The 17297-nt window shown below is 42.5% G+C and overlaps 1 protein-coding gene across 1 annotated transcript in view; it reads left to right on the forward strand.

Moving 5' to 3' along the window:
- Positions 1–868: 868 nt before the first annotated feature.
- Positions 869–17297, forward strand: part of TMEM178B (transmembrane protein 178B) — a 233216-nt gene continuing 216787 nt past the window's right edge. Inside the window, exon 1 of the mRNA XM_068402206.1 lies at positions 869–1250. Coding sequence (XP_068258307.1) covers positions 869–1250 — 382 coding nt within the window. The remainder of the gene's footprint in view (positions 1251–17297) is intronic.

Consider the following 17297-nt stretch of genomic DNA (forward strand, 5'->3'; position numbering starts at 1 on the left):
ATGACAGCGCAGCTGACAAAAGCACGCAAGTGAATGGCAAGGCTGGCAGGGAGAAGCTGAGGTGTTTCTGAAGCCAAGATGTCAGTGACTGTCAGCGAAGTCTGCTAAAGGAGAGACCTGTGCGTGCCTGCGATTCCAGTTCCAGCCGGGGAGGCTGTGTTTTAGCCACGATTTAAAACAGCAGCAGCAGCAACAACAACAGATTGCTTCCCCCTCTTGCTCCCTCCCCTTCGACCCCGCTTTAAACCCAAGCAAGCGTCCGACCGTCCAGATGATGATGCTCTCGCTGAGCCACTGAGAAAGAAAAGGCAAGTCACCCATTCCTGAAATCGGGATAACCGGCTGCTTGCGAAGGGGAGATCTCTAGCTGTTGAACTTTTCTGTCCTGTAATGATGCTGTGGTGAGCCTGCTGAGCTGAAAGCCATCTCTTCTGGATTTCTGAGCTGGCCAGATTGAAACAGATTAATGGACTGATCAAACAGCCGTAGCTTTCAGGTCTCTTCAGCAGGGGATATATCCCTTCAGCCCCCGTCGCTCGGGTGCTCGTGGTGAGGGGACCAGGACACCTTTGTATAGGTGAGTCACTGTCTGGCTCCCATTGGAGGTGGAAAGCTGTGTTTCTCCTCTCTAGGTCTCCTCCACAGAGGAAAAGAGGCAGATGAGACTCCAGAACTGCCTCCAGGGCAGAACTTTGTAGCGCTCTCAGCATCCCTCCGCAGCCTGGATGTGAGCCATGGGAATTGGGAATGTTTGAGGCAGTCTCTGCCAAGTGACACCTAGCAGCTGCTCCGGAGGTTTTGCGTGGTCTCACGCTCAAGGGCTTTGCCTGTTGTGAAGATGTCCATGGTGTTTCTGTGAAGCTGAGGTATGGCTGCTGGAAGGTTGCTGCTGTATGCTGGCCTCTCTTTAGCTCTGTGTGCCCTGGGCATGCTGGCTGTGGCAATCTGCTCTGACCATTGGTATGAAACTGATGCCAGGAAGCACAGAGAGAGGTGCAAGAGCATCACCACTAAGAGAAATGATCCTGGCTTCATTTATAACTCCAACAACAACCTGCCTCTCAGGGCCAGCAGGTCTAGGTTGGACCGCTGGGAAGGGAAACTCCTCTTGGCAAGAAACAGGAGGCAGATCTTTGCTATGAGCGCAGTCGACGAGTGCAACAGACAGTACAACTCGACCAACATGGGGCTCTGGAGGAAATGCCACCGACAAGGATTCGACCAAGAGCTGGAGGAGCTGATTGCCAAAGGTAAGGGCTGTTTTTTATCAAATGAACATTCCAGGCCCTCCTGAGCTGAGCAGAGGCTGAGCAGAGCCATTTGGGCTCACAGATGGGAGCTGGCGTCTCTAGCCAAGTACCTCTTGTTCCGATGGGTGAATTGGCCTGGCTGGGCATCGCTTCCTGAACCATTGTCAGGGCAGTTTCCCACAGGGTCGCTACTGCTGAGGCATGGGGTTTGGGAGCAAGAAGGCAGTGGAGGTGAGAGCAGACACACCCCAGAATGTCTCTCTCATGTCTCTTTCTAAGCTTAATATAGTCTGCTCATCACCATGGTATCAGATTATTTTCCACATACAAATAAAAAGTATTAATAAAGCAGACATTGGTTTTTTTTTTTTAAATTATGTTTGAACCTGGTGACTCAGGCAAAGTACATATTATTTTATTGGAGGCTACATATGTCTGTATTTCATCATTCCCTTACTGAATGCCCCATGAGCCCTGAATTACACCATTTGCAGTGTTCACATGTAGGCTTTTTCTGTCCTCAAATGGAGAGTAAACAAAGAGAAATGCTAAAGAGCAGGAGGAACCCAGCTTGCTGTTTACACTGAGCTATGTTTTGGAATATTTTCAAAGTCTACAAAGCATTACATGAGTTTATTAGGAGTATTATTAAGGAATAATTTTCTCTTGGGGTGGAGATGCATCTATTTGCCTGTAGCATTTTTGTGCTATGTTTTTTCTTGTCTTTTGGTCCTCCTGCTTCTTTTTTCCCCACAAGGTACCCATTCAAGGTGATGATCGGTTTGCCTCAAATGTTTCTTTGAACTGAAATATAGGAAGGGGAGATATGCATAAAACCCAGCCTAAACATCCTGTCTACAAAAGGTGTATTTTTTTGCAGGATGATGAGGGTTTCAGTAAATGATGACAACATCTTTTCTACCCACAGCATGGTTACTCCATACTACAAAATAACGTTTCCCTCCCATGGTTCTTCTGTTGCATTCAGATGATTCCCCCACGGTTTATTTCCATCACAGTGAAATCATTGCTTCTCACACCATGCAATCGTTAAAAATACTTGTTTTTCGAAGTGTGTTCTCTGTGAGCAGAATTATTGCTTAAAGCTAATTATTCATGAAGGATATACTCTCACATGTGTTTGCCAATGTATACATTTTGTTCCGTATGTTTTAACAGTGAGCAGTAGAGGTGAGTAGCACAGTACAGACTTGCACTGAGACAGTACAAACAGGTGGTGTAGCAGGGAACCTAGATCACTAGCTGGGATCCTGTCTGTGTTGCTAGCGACCCTGAATGTCTAGTTGCTGTTTAACGACCAAAATGAAATTAATTGGTGGCTCAGTTCCATTTGTAATGGACAAGTGAACATGTCCAAAGCCTGTCAGCATCCTGGCACCCTGCTGCTGGTTTCAGTGCTGAGGGAGGGATTCCTCTTCTCCATCTAGGTGAGGGCACAGATGTGCTGGGCTGGCCACAGAGGGCTGGATCCGTCTGCCACATGTGCTTGCTGTGCTTGGGGCATAAACAAAGAAATTCAACCTTGGCAGCGGGCAAACATGTCACCAGAGCTCACCTTTGGCAAATGGAGTTTCAGTTATTAGAGAGGTTTTTTATCTTGAAATAAGTGAGACTCGTTCCTCTTTCACTGCTGCCTTGTCCTGTGTTCAGGAATGTCCGTTTCTCCTGCCAGAAACTGCTGAAATTGCCTGGCACTTTCTGGGTTATGGGTGAGGGCAGCTTTATGAGGTGTTAACTCAAGCTGAGGTGGTTAAATGCAGGAGAAGATAGTCTTCGAAAGATCTGGCTGTAATTTGTGCGTGTCCGTGTGTATGTACGAGTGTGTGAACGAGTGTGTTTGTGTGGTGAACTAACTCTAAATATACAACCTTCAGCTGGTAGCAATCGATTTCCAGGCTCGGGTACAGCGTGTGTTCCTGCACACATATTCCTGGACATATGTGTCTGCAGATGGCTGGATAGCCACTTCGCGGAGTTGCTGCCCCAAGGTCAGAAGTGCAAATTGTGCAGGTAAGGGAGGTATGTGCAAATATCAGTGTGAGTGACTCCTTGCCTTCTTTAAAGGTTTTTGGTACACATTTAACAAACTTCATTAGACGTTGAGAGAAATATTAAAGGAGGGAGAGTTGTAATACTGAATACCAACATTATAGTTCATTTGATGGTCTGTCTGGAGTAAGGATCTGCCTATACTGTTACTCTCAGCCATGATGAAGAGTCACACAAGTTAGCATTAATGCTATAGAGGTGTATTCCTTTGGCACCTCCACTTTAAAACATAGAGAAGCCAGTATAATGGCAATTTGATAAAATAAAGTGTTTAACTTGCTCAAAAATAAAACTGGAGATATTTTGGGAGTGCTTATCCGCTTTATGTTTTGTTAGATCAAAAAGAACTAATGGATTTTACTCTCCCCTTACCAAAAAACAATGTAAAATAATAATCTGTTAAAAATCCTTGTATACTGGTATCACTGAATTGTAAGGAGACAGCTTTACATGGGTAGTCAACCAGTGTCCCTGTTTTCACCTAAGGCCAGGTACTAGACTGTTTCTTTACAATCCTCAGCTATATGATGAAACTGGAATAAGTACATTTGCCGTCGCTGTCCGATGTTGAGAACAGCTATGAGTTCAAAATGAGGCAGGTATTCTAAGTTCATCCCGACAGTACCACCTTGCTTTTCTAGTTTTTCTTCCATGGCAGATGCCCATCTGGAGTTAGAGGTTGCAGGGGTGGGTGCCTGGGCAAAGCATGCTCTGTGCAGATGGGAAGAGCTGCAGATGTTCTCTACTTGTAGTAATCAAATACCCTGATTGGGGTGCATATTCCTGCACAGACAAAATCTCCCTCTGTATAAAATGAGAGCTCCAGGGCAAATACTGTATAAAGGAGGATGTTATTGGTACATAGGCCTTTTACTCTCCTTCCTCTGCCAGCTGTTAATTTAATCTAGCACACCTCTTCCGGAGCTGGATAAACTAATGCAGGTTCTGGCCCCAAATATTGTGTGCAATGCTATGTGTAATTGAATATAAATGCTGTTAAGGGTTGGTGGTTGTTTTTTTTTTTCTTTTTTTTTTCAGCTGGACAGGATCTAAGTGATCCATTTATTTTGAGACAGATCCTACATTTTCCCCTAGGCAAAACTTCCAGTATTGAGAATGGTAGGTTTTTCTATCAAAGGACAGCAAAAAATCGTCATTAAGAGCCTAACTAGCTTTGCAAATACACTGCAGTTATTCTGCTTATGAAGTCTACTGAAATTAATACAAGCTGTAGGCAATGGCTTGTGGCAGGATCAGGCCCTGTGGTACTTGGGAGTGTTCTGATGCCAGTGGTTTTAAAAACCAGTTCTGTTTCTGAAGAGGCTGGGTCACTTCTGTGATTCTATTCTGTATTTGTTTTACTTTCTGGCAAACAAATCAAAATCTGTATGTTGGATTTTGCTAGAAAAACTGGACATCTGTTACTTCAGATTTCTTATGGATAGACATAATAGACAGTAATACATATATAAAATAGTTGGACCTATTTATATTTCTCTTATCCCTTTTTATATACTCCCACAAAATCCAGGTGCATATTTGAAAATAATACAATTAGATAAATAGGCCATGAATTAAACCGATTGCCACAAGTAAGCATACTCAGGGAGAGGCAGGCAGACAAAAGAGACCAAAGGCCTGAAGAATATTCTAAAACTGCATCAAAATCAGGCAATATAATTTGTTCTCTTTGTCATCATGAAAAAAACAAACCATGAACAACAGAAATTACAGTCAATAAAGAAATTATTGGAGTTGAACATGCAAACCCGGGGCCTAATCTTGCTAACTTTTACTCACCTGAATAATCTTTATTCTTGTGAATGGACTACTTGGATCGAGGGAAAGCAGTCTTGTAAAGAAGGACCAGCCAAAAAGAAAGAGCTTACAGAGCTGGTCCTCTGATTCTGCTTTCACATCTGATCAAGTCATTTAGCATCTCGGGACCAGAGTTTTACTCCTGATCCCTAAAGCCTTGCACAGTCAGGAAATGCTGGCTGTGGGTTTGTTCAGCACAATATTCTAAGCTGCTTCTGATTCTCAAGTGTCTCTCCAGTCTCCTTGGTGAATTAAATAGTCCTGCTGCTTGACACCCTTTTAAATATAGTGTTCCCTGTATCCTAGTAGATCCACTGTTTGCCCGTTTACCACTGAGTTTCTAGCAAAAGCTGCATTCCCTTACCCTACCAAAACGTCCCAGTGAACTGACCACTGCCACCACTATGCAAACAGAGGTTTGAAATGCAGGTAAGTGTCCATTCGTGGCCGGGAGAAGGCAGAGTTTGTGTCCTGCTTCGGCAGCCACCAGCTCACAACTCCTTGTATACTACTTGTAGTGATCTGGAAAAAAACTGGAAGCCACAGAAACTGTCTGCATCGTACGGCAACGTTGCTCAGATGCTTTCCTGCACTAGTCATGAGGAAAACAAGAAAGGAAAAAAAGGAATTACATCATTTAATTATAAAGGTACTGTAAAGTAGATGAAGAAGTTGCACAATAACCACAGACTGTTCCGTTTAGACAATCACTGCTCAGAGGACCTTTCAACTCACTTTTGGAAGGCTGCCAGTTAAACCTGTCTGGATGAGGCTCTGCTGCCTGCCATTGGAATCCAATTCTTTTTAAAAAAAAATTCACAATGACCTTAGTATTTCAATCCCCCTTTTACCTTCCCTCTTCCCCCAAGATCCGTCAAAGTCATAGTAAGTCCTATTTTTAAAACATTTTATTGTGAGTATATTTAGCCCATTGAAAAAAAACCAAGTAATTTCTGTGCAGCCTGCTTTCACCCCAAATAATATGCAAGATTTCTGGGATGAAAGCATTCTGTTTTGGTTTGTCAGATGCACGGCACAACTGAGGAAGAAAGGCTTAACAGGACTACTCTGGCCGTCACTAGGGATTATTTATACACAATTGGAAAAGCCTGAAGAGAGGCTACTTGCAGCTATTTCTAGGAGTAGAAAGATTTATTTCCATAAAACTACTTCCAATACCTTGCAGTGCTGTAGATTTGACTTTTAAAATGCAAGGATTTTGCCAGGCAAATTAGGACAGCCATTTTTTCACATGTCCTTCATACATTAAAGAATCCAAATGCTTTGTTTAAAATGTGTGTTTGAAATCTCATCTGTTCTCCAAATACACTCATTATAAAAAGGACTTTATTGAAGTCTTGATTCCGATCCTAGTGAAGTAAATAGTAATGTTTTATTGAATGTGGCGATGCAGCAAGTTCAGGCCTTTAGTGTTTCCTTTGAGGTTAAAATTGTCCCTGGATAAAAAGGCCAATGCAAGGTCTGTGCTCCCTTCTGTCACAGCAGAGTTCTGCTGGAGGGATCCAGTGACATTTGAGCAGTAGACAGGCTTTGAATTGAATCTTAGGCTAACCAGGTATTTAGCCTTCACCATTTTCAATGCCATGATTATTCTTAGCCTATCAATGTAGATCGGAAGTCAAATAAATGCATGTTTTTAGGATACAGCAAAGACAACCTCTTGTTCAGAGATTTTCTAAAATCATTTAATGGATGAAATCACTGGTGTTTCATGCATGTGAGTTCCAGGAGGATTTGGCCCCTCGTATTTTAAATAAGCAATTTTAATATTTTAATTGCATGAAACTTAAATAGTAATTCATTAAAAAGTATCTTTACCACAAGTAATGAGAACCTGACAAGTTCCCCTGACACATCTGAGATAATTAGTTTGATAATACATATCTGCTAAAAATACTAAGAACATATATGTAATTTAACAGAGCTGCAACTGTCTTTAATTATGCTGTTTTAAAGGGCAAATTTCAATCAAGCTGTTGGCTTTCAAGCAAAATTGCTGGTGAAAACAAATGGAAATTTTGCCTGAGTAAAAATGACGGGATTGTGCCCTTCTCAAGAGAAACTGATATTTGCAGTGCTGCCTGCAGGACTGCGTGCTTAATTCCTGCTCATTTAATCGAGCATCCAAATCCTTTTGCGAAATCTCAGCATATTTATCCTTTCTGCCTATTGCTTAAAAACTTTTTTAAAGTGTGGAGGAAGGATTTCATATGAGTGCAGATGTGTTCTGTATACTGTAAAAATAAAAATACAAAAGATTATTTCACTTAAATAGAGATGAAACGATGTGAACTATTTTGTCATCTCCAGCAATAAAAATCCATATTAATATTGCTTTTCTCATTGAAAAAGTTTTTCAGTGCACTCAGAATGACTTCAAGAGTGGAATGAGTTCATTAACTATTGCAGAGCCAGTAAATGAGGATGAAGAATTTATGATTTGTAAGTTCTGCAAAAATAATGACAATCATTTATAATGTAAGTTACTTAATGGCTCATTGCTAACAAAGTGTTGCTGGAACCCTTGAGTACATATTCACTTCTTTAAGAGCAAAAGAAAGAACCAAGATGGTGTTTCTTAGTTTTTAAGGTATAAATAAGTAAAGAATGTGGATTCTGGAATCCAAGTGCCCTTAACAGACCATTCAGAATAGAATCCATTTAAAAGAAAAGAATATAAACTAACATATTTTCTCCGCAGGAGAGAAATCAGACTATAAAATGGAAATTTCCCCATTTTCTTTCTCATAAAGCCTAATTCTTTCACAAATAAATATTCAGAACTTCCCAGCTGAGCCTGCTGGAATCATAATCCTTTGTAGATAATTACCAAAATACATGGAAGAAAGGTAGTACTGCAGTTAGGGCAGGGCTTACAAAGCCAGAATTCAGTCCAAGCCCTGCCATAGTCTTTCTTCATGACCTGAGGCAAGTGACTTAATCTCTCATACCTCAACTCAGTAGCAGTATAATAGGGATTTTGTTCATTATTATTAATACCAGTTAGAGTTCTGCCGTAGGATTTATGAGCCTTAATCATGGATCAGAAATCATGGATCAGAAAAATGTCCCCATCCTTTTGACATGTTGCTGCACTCTAAATATTGGAGAGTAATGCAGCCTTATGAGAGAGTACAAGGAGATGACAAGGTAATTATGTTCAGCGTGACCGGTAGTGTTTTTAAAATACCATGAGGCTAACCACATTTCTGTAAGCACCATGAAATGCGGGATTCCTAGAAGAGTTGTAAAGAAGAATAATGAATAAGAGGTGCCAATGTTTACAAGACAGTCTTCCAAAGATTGAGGGATGGCACCAGAAAAATCATGGGTCATGTCTGCTTGAAAAATTAATAAGTAGGTGATGGGGATTGACCTCTTTGGTTGACTGCAGGAAGAAGTTGACATTTCCTTAATGAAGACAAGTAGGTTACACTAATGAGATAGATATTGGGACAGCAGTCTACAGCTGCTAAGAGAAATGACGTGGTCAGAATGATGTGTTAGGATTTCTAGCAGCACCCTGAATGGATGTATGGAGGGCAAGATCACATTTGTAAAGGTCAGAAAAAGAAATATTGCAGTAATAAAGGCATGAGATAATGAGAGCCTGGATGGAGAAAGAATATGCAAACCTTAGACATCCCCTGGATCTATGGACGTAGTGAGAAACATGAGATGAAGATGTGGCTCCAGTTGTTGACCAGAACAACATAGAAAGTAATAGCATTGGCTGTGATGATCAAGAGAGGAATTACTGAAGAGAGTGTATAGTAAAGAAGGGAGAAGAACATTAGGAATGCTGTTTTAGTTATTATAAGCTCAGTTTGATGTTCGTATGTCTGTGAAGGATTGTTAGAGAGACTGTGCATATGGACCTAAAGAGACAAGTTTGTGTTTGTTAGAGAAGTGAATCTGCAGATTGCTGCATGGAGATGGTAGTGGGATCTATGTTTGTGATGGAGATTACCGAGGAGTAAAATACAGAAAGAGAAAAGCCCCATAATTTCTGGCAGAGCTGGGAGAAGAAAAGTGTCTTCTGGAGGACATGCAAAAGGAGCAGATTGAAAGGTGGTGCAAGAGGAGTGAGTAATGTCATGGTAGCTGAAGAAAGACAGCATTTCAGGTTAAAACAGCATAGGAGACTACTGAAGGTAGCTGATATGCTGCAGCAGATAAGAACAGAGTAGTCAGACTATGCTGAAATTTGACTAGTGCGTTAAATAAAGAAATTTTCAGCTGCAGTTGCAAGGGAGAGGAAGCTGCACTGATCTGGTGGGGGGCACTCCAGACAGCCTTTGTACCTGCCATATTCAGAGAGGTTGGTGATGAAAGGGAGAACAGAAAAAGGCACAGTATTTAGAGAGGAAAATAAATGTTTTAAGATGAAAGACTGTTCTAAGATAAGAATATTTTAAGAGGAAAGAAATTAAGGAAGAGAGTTGCATAGGAGATTTTTCACCTTTGGGAGAGAAGAATGAGGAAGGAGTTGTAGGAGGGGAAGAGGAAACAGAAGGCAAAGCTACTGGAAGAGGAAGATCATAGTTTGTAATTTTTCTTATGGAAGAACTGGGTGAAATCCTGTGTAATAGCTGAAGTGGGGGCTAGGGGAGGTGGGAGGGTCTGAAGAATGAGCCAAATGTGGCAAAGAGGTGACTATGACTGTGAATCTGAGATTTAACTGAGCTGAGCTGGAGTAGTAAGTCTAGGAAACGAGCAGAACTGAATGGGGGAGCAATGCAGTTATAGTGGAGTAAGTTAGACAAGCAGCAGGGTTCCCATTAGAGTTGCTCTTCTGTGTGAGACATAGCAGAGAGCAACTGGTATGGGTCAGTTGGGATTTGGGATGGCAGGGCAGGAGCAGGTAGGGGAACGCAGGGGAAAAGGTCCCTGAATGAAAGAGTGCAGCATGGATAACATCAACATGTGGAGAAAGGAAAGAAATGATAAAGAGAGTGATAAAGGACTGACAGCAGGCAAGAAGTCCTTAATGCTGATGATCTGAAGTGACAGAAAGGCCAAGCAAGCTTAGTGTGAAGGAGGTGGCCGATGGTTGTTGCAGAAAGAGTCCAGGGGACGGTCCGAGCAGTGGAGCAGGAGGATGGGGGAAGAGCGCAGGGCCAGTATGAAGCCCTGTCTTTTTGGTGAATGACAGGGTCAAATAGGGTTGTAGACTGAATGGATGAGATACTCAAAAATAAAGCTTAAGGGGCAGAGAGGTCACTGCCTGTCCTGGTTTGGCCTAACCAGGCCGATTTTCCTTTCAGTGATTTTTACTTTCAGCTAAGTCTCCTCTAAGTAACTGCACTTTCTGAAACTAACTGCATGTTTTTGCGGACAGTGTCTGCTTCCAGGACTGATAACGCTCGAAACCCAGGACACTGCCACAGACTCGCTTCTACAATTTGCGCTGCCTTCATGCTCAGAGTTTATCCTGTGTAACCTTACAGAGATGTCAGCATGGTTCACCCCAGCAGAAGTCAGCGAGTTGTCCAATGCTTGGAACAACTGTGCTCCGATCTCAAATTGAACCTCCCAAGCAGATAAACAGATACTAACTACAAATTCAGGATATTTTCCACAAAGCAGAGGGGGTGGAGGGAGGTATTTCCAGAGCTAAGGGGCTTTTATGGAAAAGGTCTTTTCAGCCTTGTGTGCCCCCATCCCAGTGCTTCTGCACTTGAAGCGCTGCACTCTGTCAAATAAATGTCAGGCCAGCTAGGGAGTCCTGGGTCAGAAGTGACTGCTCGGACCCCAGGGCAGCCTGGCTCAGGCTCTGAAACCCCTCCCATCCCCCTGTGCCACCTCTGTTCAGTGTAAGTGTCTGACCTACCTGTTCAAAAGTGCCCTGTGATTCTTTTGTTTCTTACCATAAGCACTCAAGCTGAACCACTGTAAAGGAACAGAGGTTCCAGGATGTCCCACTTATATGGCAAAGTGGGTCCCATTAAGGTATCCCACCAGAGGGAGTGAAAGTCACTGAGAATCTCTTGTTGCAGCCCTTATTTAATTCTGAGACCTTTTGTTGGTTTTGCGTTTTAACAGCAGACATTTCAGAAAAAGCTTCCTAAATGTATTTATAGTCTTTCTAACAGGACGAAAGAGTTATGATAATTTTCTTGGGTAACAGAAGCTATTTGAAAAGATCTTTCTGCTTAAATACGAGTGTACGATGCTTGTCTCTGTGTCTCCATTAATCAGTATGCATCTTTGAATATGGAAAAGAACCTTTATAATGCAGATAGTTTTGCCTTCTGCCCTGTGGTCATTTAGTGACAGAAATATTATAACAGAAAAAAACAACAAAAAAAGAAACAAAAAATTTTTCAATCAGATGTTAAGGATGTAAATTAAGATCACTAACCTGACTTTGAAGAGGTGATGCTGATTTATTGTAGCTGATGATCCAATTGCATTGCTCTGGCTTAGGTACTTAGGTGGTTCCCATTGAGACAGTATCTGAATACTGTACTAGACCTTTAACCATAAAGGCCTTCCGAAGAGTGGAATTATCCCTGTTTTACACAGAGGACAGTTGCCCAACAATGCAAACATCCTGCAGGACAAAAGTTCGTGTTGGAAAGAAATTTCTCATTGTTAGTCCCTAACTGCATGAGCTGGTGTTTTGTGTTAAATTTCATCCCTTCACTATTCACCAGTCTCAAGATTATCCAGGTCTGCTCATATGATATTCCGTAACGGTTAAAGAGATAAGGAGGAATGTTACACTGTTCAGAGAGACAAAGGAGACAGCTAAGGAGCCAGGAACAGGGGAAATGGAAAAATTCAAATAGCTTGATGGGCTCAAATTGGGAGCTCGGATAATTTCCATCTCAGACTTCTGAAAGATGTGGTGTGTGACACCGCAAGTCCAGTAAAAAGGATTTTCAATAAATCTGTCTAATTAGGATGGTACATTAGGAATGAAAAGTAGCAAATCTATATTTAAAGAAAGGAGAAAAAGTTGACTGGGCCACAGCGGACCTTTTAGTCTGATCATAATAATAGCAAACAGAGTTTAAAGTAAGTTCTAAAGGGAAGATTAATTAAATGCACAGGGGGAAATGAAATAAACATGCAACGTATGTTTTTCTATTTGAAGTGTGCCAAACTTCCCTGATATATTTTGCGAGGAAAATAACTGGGTTTTGAGACAAGGAAATGCCTTAGACCTAAGTTATTGGGATTTTGGTAAAAAATTTTAAATTCTTCCCCTAAGGAAATGGTTTGTTACAATGTTAATGTAATTAATACGCAATTTATAGTGTGTTTAAGGAACTGGCCAAAGGAAGGCAAGGAGTGCGGAGAGAAGGAGTATCAAGATGAAGGTCAACAGTAGAGTTCCTGAAGTAGGGGACCAACCTTATTTAATAATGTCACTAATGATATTGGAGCAGGGTCTGTAAGGGGACATGATAGCTCTCATTGATCTGGGCACAAAGGAGTGAACTTAAGACATTTGGTACTGCCACAAGAACGAGACATCGCCAAGAGAAAGAAGGCCTGGAATATTATATATGAAGAACTGGGTAATGTTGAGGAGTGGGCAATAGGAAAGATGGGAAATTTCTTTTCAGTGTGAACTTTTAGTCCCGGAGGACATGTTTACTTTGTTAGGCAAATACTCTCTGTGTTGCACACTGGAGTTCTGGTCCCCTAGACATCCAAGCTATTGAGAGGTTGGGGCTTGGATGGCTTCCTCCATGTCCAGGTACTGCAGTGAGTTTCTTTTCAAGGTGGGAAAGGTGCATACTTGAATTTCACCCAACATGCAGTTGGGATGTGACCGCAGAGCACACCTCAGTGAGGACAAGGACAAAGGGATTCATAAGGGTGTGCCTATCTTCAAGTGCAGACAGAGAGTGGCAGAGCCACGACCAGGAGAAAGTCGGATGTGATTGAAGAACAGAGCTGGCCAGATATTTCAACTAGGGAAATGTTAAAGTCATGGGCAAGATGTTAACCAGGCCTTCTCTCTTATAACCTTTGCTATTCTTGTCAACCACCTCTGAGAAAGATGAACTCAAACTGAAGCAGGTCCAAAGTGGTGTTACTAGTGTCAGGAGAGAAATGGAAAATCTGTTTTACAAATGTAATTGTTATCCAGAGGAAATGGAGTTAAACACAGGAGAGGAGGAAGATGTGTTTAAGCTAAGGACAACATTAACAGGGAAAACAGTGTGTGTGAGGGTCACAAATATATGTAGGCTGGAAGGTGTGCTGAAGTGCAACTGTGGAAGGAGTGGTGAGGGCACAGCACTTCTAACAGGTATTAAGTAAGAAGATGGATATATTTAGGAAGAGGGATTATATGATATACTTGCTTGCTATGCAAGAAAAATGAACATGGTCCTTTCTAGTGCTGTGTCCTTGTGAAACATGCCATAGGACTGTGAAGGATTAATTTATTATTACTATTAATTCCTCTTTTTTTCCCCAAGGAAGAGCATATTCAGCTCTGTATCAAGCAGGACCTGATGGAAGGAGTGTTTGTCACCAAGTTGTCTGATACCAGCTGCTTTGTCTCTTTCACCTAGATCTGAGCTGCACTTTATTTCCTTCTTGCAACACCCCACACATCCAGAAAAGATCGGGGATGAGGACTGTGTGCACTTAATGAACATTTTACATTTTTTTCCTTTAGATAATGCAGTTAATAGGGTCTTTGTTTCTTGGTTCCCTCATCTGCTTTCATTTTGTATTGCCTTAGCGTAACAACAGCAAAGGCCTGTTAAATTCTCAACCATTTGTATTCATAAGCCAGGAGAATGCAGAGCCTTCAACTTGTTCATTAAAATAGTTTATATAAAATAAAAGAGAATTTCCATATTATGTTTAAACATTTGGGATGGTTGGCAGCAATGGAATTAAACTCTTATTTGCACATATTTAAATTACCATGAGATGTGTATTTCAGTTCACAAAATGTTCAGCCATTTGGTTGGTGATGCTGGGTGAGATTCCTCACAGCAGGAAGAATTTTGACACAGAATCCCCCAGCTTATGAGGGCTAAAGGCACCCACTCCTGGGTTTTGTTCACTTGTGTGTGCAGCAGCAGACCACAATTCTCTCAAGAGTTTTGGGAAAAGGTCTTACAGGGAACAAAAAGGCTCCACAGCAGGAAAGGTAGGAAAGCATCATCTGGGATAGCCTTTTAGGCTGTAATTTGGCTTCCAGAAAAGGTAGAAGTAGGGCTCCATCAGTCAGTATGGAGCAAGACAAGCTGGGATGCTCTGCCTGTCTGGATGTTCGAGGAACCTTGCCTGAGACTCCAAGTAGCAAGCTGCCTTCTGCATTACTGGAAGTAACTGTTACCCAGCTCTGCACCTGAGCACCTGGAGAAGGAGGGTTGTATCTAAGGTGGATCAGAGAAGGCATTTTTTTTTCCACTTTTGTTGAAGAATAACTACAGCCTTATGAAGAGCAGCCCCTGTTCTGCTCTGGGAGAATGGGAAAGGATGGTGGCAGAGACCGAGGGAGGGAGACTGGAGGTTGTTGGTGTTGCCTCTGTGGGCATGTCACATACGTGGGAGCAGCTGGATGTGAGGTCCTCTGCCTGTGTGCTGAGCTGTGTGAATGCCAGACAGCTGCTTTTTAGGAGCCCTGTATCTGTCGCAGAGGGACGCTATGCTGAGCCACTATACACTGCTGAGGGTTTGGAAGAAGGGCAGAGATACATGGTTTTCTGTACTCATTTATGTAGACTTAAGCCATCTGCCCTTTTTCTATTAAATAATCTTTCATATTGAAGAGGAAAGAGGAATCCTTTCTACCTGGTGTCCTGAGGAGCCTCCAGTTTTCAAATGCTATTCCTTGTGATTCATTGATCCTAGTGGGAAGCTGGGAGAGATAGCCACAGACTCCCAGAGGTGGCATCAGCTTTGTGGGGACACGAGCATGACAACATTGTCTCACGCTGACCACTCCATAAGGTCCCCTGTTTCCCAGTGATGAAGTGGCTGCAGAACGGGCTTGCACAGCATCTTGGCCTCAGGACTTGGAAACTTCTGTTTAGGGAAAGCATGGGGACTTGTTTCAAATCTGGGAAAGAGTTTTTTAAACAGGAGCTTTCATAGGAAAAAGTGGGACAACTTGTTTAAGTGCCTTCGAGGGAAGAAGGGAGAGACTACTTGAATGATTGGAGGGAGGAGAGGTGTATGTCAGTGTAAGGTCTGGCCTCATACCGACAGCGATGGAACTACAGGGATGATTTCTGCCTTTCCCCCAGCCGTTCCCTCTTGTCTCTGCAGTTAGGCACCCTGTCCTGTCCTTACCAGTGTCCCCTGCACTCTGTGCCACACCAGAACTGGTGGCACATCTTTCCCTCTCTTGTTCATCAGTTACTGTTAGCAACCCACCTGTGACACAGCAACTAATTGCATTGTCAATGGCTTCAAATGAGGAAGCAGCAGCAGGAGCAGATGAACTCTTCAGCACCAAAGCCTTCTTTTCCTGTGCTTGTCTCTAAGAATACAAGTACAAAGAGAGAGGAAGATGAAAGAAGCAGGATTTCACTTAGCAGAAAGTTGCCACAGTGCTGAGGCATGGGCAGGTCTTCAGGCCCAAGCTCTGCTTTGCCTGCTGCCAGCCTTGCTTCAGACCAAGGAGTCATGACATCCATTTGGTAGCATTGCCATACTTCAGCCAGGATGTAGTTTTTGGCTGGCGGCATTAGGATGACTGGAAGGACATGTCTTCTTTAAAGATTCTCCTCGCTTTGAATGTAGTTCATGGCATTTTGGGAGTTCTTGGAGGTGCATTTTGAGGTGACCTGCACTGGATCGCTGTGGGAGGGTGATACAATTATTTCTGTCACCTAGAAAATTAAGTTGTTTGAATGTTCATCTTGGGCACGTGAGTTAGGCACTCAAGTACCTCCCCTGGGACTAAGACTTTTCAGGCTGCTTGTGATAATGTTTCAGTGCTTGTCTTTAGTGTCTGTGTTTTGAAACGAGATCCAGCTGTCTAGCTCTCAGAGGGCACAAATTGCCCCATTTCTGTCCATCCTGGTGACAATTTACACCAGGGTAGGACCTTGTCCTAACATTTAAGGATCAGAGATGAACACTTCTCCATTCATTTCAACACTTTCTTTCCAGGGTTTCGGTCTGTGCTAAAATGCCAGTTTGACCTGCACCCTTCCTTCAGAGCAGGAGCATATCATTCTGCATGGCATTGGAAGAGGCCACAGAAACTTTCTGGTAGGTTTGGTGGAGCCTAGTTGGTGAACAGGTGGGAGTCCTTGAGCTTGTCTCATGCATCTTGGACCTTGTCAGTGTGACAGTGTATTAACCAAGGCCATCAGGGTCTGCAGACTGTGCTGCCTATATGGTGCAATTTCACAGCCGTAGCATTTATCACAGAATCTACCCCTTAAGGCAGGTCAGTGCTTCTGGGTTTAAGCTTTCGTTTGGGAAAGTTTTGCCATCCATCACAGCTATAACAATGACCTTCAAAGCTGACACCACAGTTTAGGCATCTGGTGCACAGATATTTGAACCAGAAGGTAGAGGGCACATGTAAAAAACTGGTTGTGGATGGAGGAAATAGGTCAGTAGTCCTCTCTATAGTCATTAACAGTTTCTTTTACCGTTACGCAGTTTCTTTTACCGTTAGGCTGTTCCTTTTCAAAGGCTAATATCAATTATTTTTCCTGTGTTACTAAGGGCCTGGGAGCTGAGAAGAGACTCCTCTGACATTTCAGTATATTGCTGTAAAGAGTATGGAGAAAGTTTTCACATGAAACATATAAGAGCCAGAGTTTACCCGTCACAGACGCCAACCTGGTTTCAAGGGATTTAAGAAGGCATATCGTCTGCTTTGCTGTTTGTTTGATATTCTTCTATTGATATATTGTCTTTGTAGCTTTTTCATCTGCTAATTGATGTATGGCTGTATACACTGGTCTCTCAGGTGTGCTCAAGTTTTATGTTAGACACAGTACTTTGCTTATTCATGATTTTTATGGTCCTATTTAAAGGTTTAGGAAGGTAAGACAGAGGTACGTTTGTAGCTCTCACGGCTTTAGAGATAACTTTATTGAAATGAACCAAGGGAAAGCAGAGATGCAGTGGGTACCTGAGCTGAGTACCTGAGCGCTCAGGCAGCCTGGAGAAAATGACTCGGCAAGGTGGTCA

Source organism: Nyctibius grandis, chromosome 5 (genome assembly GCF_013368605.1).
Source record: "Nyctibius grandis isolate bNycGra1 chromosome 5, bNycGra1.pri, whole genome shotgun sequence".
Taxonomy (NCBI): Eukaryota; Metazoa; Chordata; class Aves; order Nyctibiiformes; family Nyctibiidae; genus Nyctibius; species Nyctibius grandis.